Here is a 2,630-nt window from a genome sequence, read left to right as displayed (position 1 = left end):
TTCTCCTCCAAAAAAATTCAGCCGCCGCGGCCGGGATCGAACCCGCGTCTTTCGGGTTAGCAGCCGAGCACCATAACCACTGAGCCACCGCGGCAAAGCTGCAACGCCTTCATTGCGTTTAGCAAAGCTATGGCTCGATACCAGGAAAAAGAGAAGCTTTATTACCCTTTGGTTACAGCGTTACAAACACACACAAGAATCAAGAAGAAAAAAAAAAACTCAGAATCCAGCTGACACGGGAGTCGTGCAGTGAAGCCGGAAGTATCGCAGGTGGACCTCACTAGTGGGTAGCCGAGGGCTGCGCTTCGCTCTTCTGCCAGCTGGCCAGTCAGATGGCGTGCGTCACCTGCTGCACGATGAAGGCCGCCACAACTCCAGCCAGCACGCTGAACAAGATCACGTTGACGGCGAGGCAGAGGTGCTCCATCTTGTCCTTCGAGGCTGTTCGCGAGGCTCGCTCGGGCAGCAGCGGCCGAAGGAGGGGCGTCCCCATGTTCGTGTTGCTCGACATCAGGCTGCGGCTGTCCTCGCCGCTCGCCTCGACGGCTCCGGACTCCACTCCGCTGGTGCGCGACTGGAACGAGCGGATACTGGCGCCTTCGCCAGGCATGCGGACGGCCATCTCCCCGGCGCCGTCGGTATTGCCGCCTGTGAAGTAGGCGGACCTCTTCTTGTCAGGCTGTCCAGTTCCTGGATTCATTGGCTGCTGCTGCTGCATCTGCAGCTGCTGTTGCTGATATTGCTTTTGTTGCTGCAGCTGCTGCTGGTGCTGGAGCTGAAGTTGCTTGAGCTGCTGTTGGACCATCATCTGCTGCTGCATGGCCTGCTGGTACATCGGGTTCAGGGGGTGAAGCTGTTGCTGCTTTTGCTGATAGTATTCGTAGCTTCGCAAAGCCTCCTGGTACTCTGTGTATTCTTGCTGAGTCATCTGCAGCGCCTGCTGGTGCTGCAGCTGGATGCGCTGCACCATCATCTGCTGCTGAACAGCTTCTGGAGGCAGCAGTGTCGCATCTTCGGCTTTGTTTACAGGCGTAGCAGAACCAGACGATGACTCCGAGTCTTCCTCATCTTCCTCACCGCTGGAGGATGTGGAGTCAGATTCTTCTTCCTGTGCCGCGGCCCCTTCACCCAGCAAAGGCATCTCTGCAGCCTTCGAAGGCGGCGGCGACTCGTCAGCATCCACCGGTACTGGAGTATCTGTGCTTGTCTGGGCGTCGCGCACGTAGACGTACATCGAGGACGGATCATTGGCCGATTGCTGCTGCTGCGAAGCGTACTTGGAAAGTTCCCCGCCAGAGTCCCCGGATGACTTGGGGACTGCGTTGTCTCCGGCCTCGCGGAACACATCGTTCCTTCCGGTCTCCTGCATCATGTGCACGGCATAGTGCTGGTGGTGGTGCCCTTGGTACCGGTTGTCGTAGATCCAGTGCTGGTCGCCCGTGTACGCCGCCCACTGCTTTCGGTAGTCCGCTTCGGCATAGTTTTGCGGCGCTATCAGCCCAGAGTACGGATCGTAGTAGCACTCCGCGTGCTTCGGCTTGAAGGACGACGAGCTCGAGACCCTGCCACCGGGGTCGGCCTTGCGGATCATCTGCGGCGAGTAGTAGTGGTCAGCGTACTTCTGGGGCAAGTCCTGCAGGCACAGGGCGCTCCGTGACGGATAGTATGTGCGTTCACCCTCTTCAGCCGGAAAATAACACTGCTTCGGCAGGCTCCGACTCATACCGTGAGGGACGGGAGCCCGATGGTCGGTGCGCACGGCGCGCCCTGGATCTCCTTTGGCCATCGGACTCTCCATGGCGAATGAGTCCTCCCGCGGGAGCGCGGTTGACCCCATGGAACGTGCCAGGTTTTTGGGCGCGAAGCTCTTGGACTGCGGAGGGTAGGGTCGAGGCAGGGAATCCGGCGTCTGCTGCGGTGATTGCCCGTAGGCGGCCTCCGGATAGCCAGCAGGCAGGGAGGCCCTCGCGGTAGACCTCTTCTTGTCCCGCTGCTGTTGGGCCTGGTCCGTTGGGATGGCGCCCATAGAGAATGAGTGGGGCCTCTGCTGCGGCTCCCGGCCTCCGTGGCTCCTGGCGCCGTCTGGTGCGCGAACCGAGTCGGCAGAGGTGTTTTCTGCCCGGTGCTGTTGCGGTTCTCCGGCGGTCGTGGTCGGGCGGCCGGCGTCGGTCATGGTCGAGTCGGGCGAAGCGCTGTGGTGCCCGGCCGGCTCCATCGAGGCTCAGTGGTCCTGCGCTCCCAGCCCGAGCCGGACAGCTGGGCGAGCTCCGTTGGCCGACAGGGACAATCGAGGGGACGGGGGCCACTCGGGCTGCGCTTCTGAGGGGCCAGGCATTCGACGGGCGCGTGCCTTGCGCCGCTCGTGAGTGAGCGCCCTGCTTCATTGTCTTTCGTTGCCGGGATCCTCTCGAATGGTTCGCAGGGCTGCGCGACCGAAGCTCAGATTTATTCGCAACGATAAGTTGCGATTGCACTCTGTTCTTCGCGTCAGGGATCGGTCATTTTGTTCCTGAGGCATGGTTCTCGAAAATGTTCAGTATGGCGTAAATTATGAAACTCCTGAGCCACAGAGAAGCATTAGAGTTTTTGGGTATCAAAACGATGCTGTAGTGAGTAAATCGCAATGTTAG

General features: G+C 60.1%; 1 protein-coding gene across 1 annotated transcript; it reads right to left on the bottom strand.

The window, feature by feature from the left end:
• Window positions 1-328: 328 nt before the first annotated feature.
• Window positions 329-2,215, bottom strand: LOC149332826 (uncharacterized). The gene has a single exon (XM_089555887.1). It carries the CDS (start codon window positions 2,213-2,215, stop codon window positions 329-331), a length of 1,887 nt encoding a protein of 628 aa, XP_089412013.1.
• Between the last annotated feature and the right edge of the window lie 415 nt (window positions 2,216-2,630).

The sequence above is a fragment of the Amblyomma mixtum genome, chromosome 8, assembly GCF_055824585.1.
Source record: "Amblyomma mixtum isolate Tamu chromosome 8, ASM5582458v1, whole genome shotgun sequence".
In the NCBI taxonomy this organism is placed as follows: domain Eukaryota; kingdom Metazoa; phylum Arthropoda; class Arachnida; order Ixodida; family Ixodidae; genus Amblyomma; species Amblyomma mixtum.
Note: the sequence above shows the minus strand (reverse complement) of the source record. Positions and strands in the feature narration are given on the sequence as shown.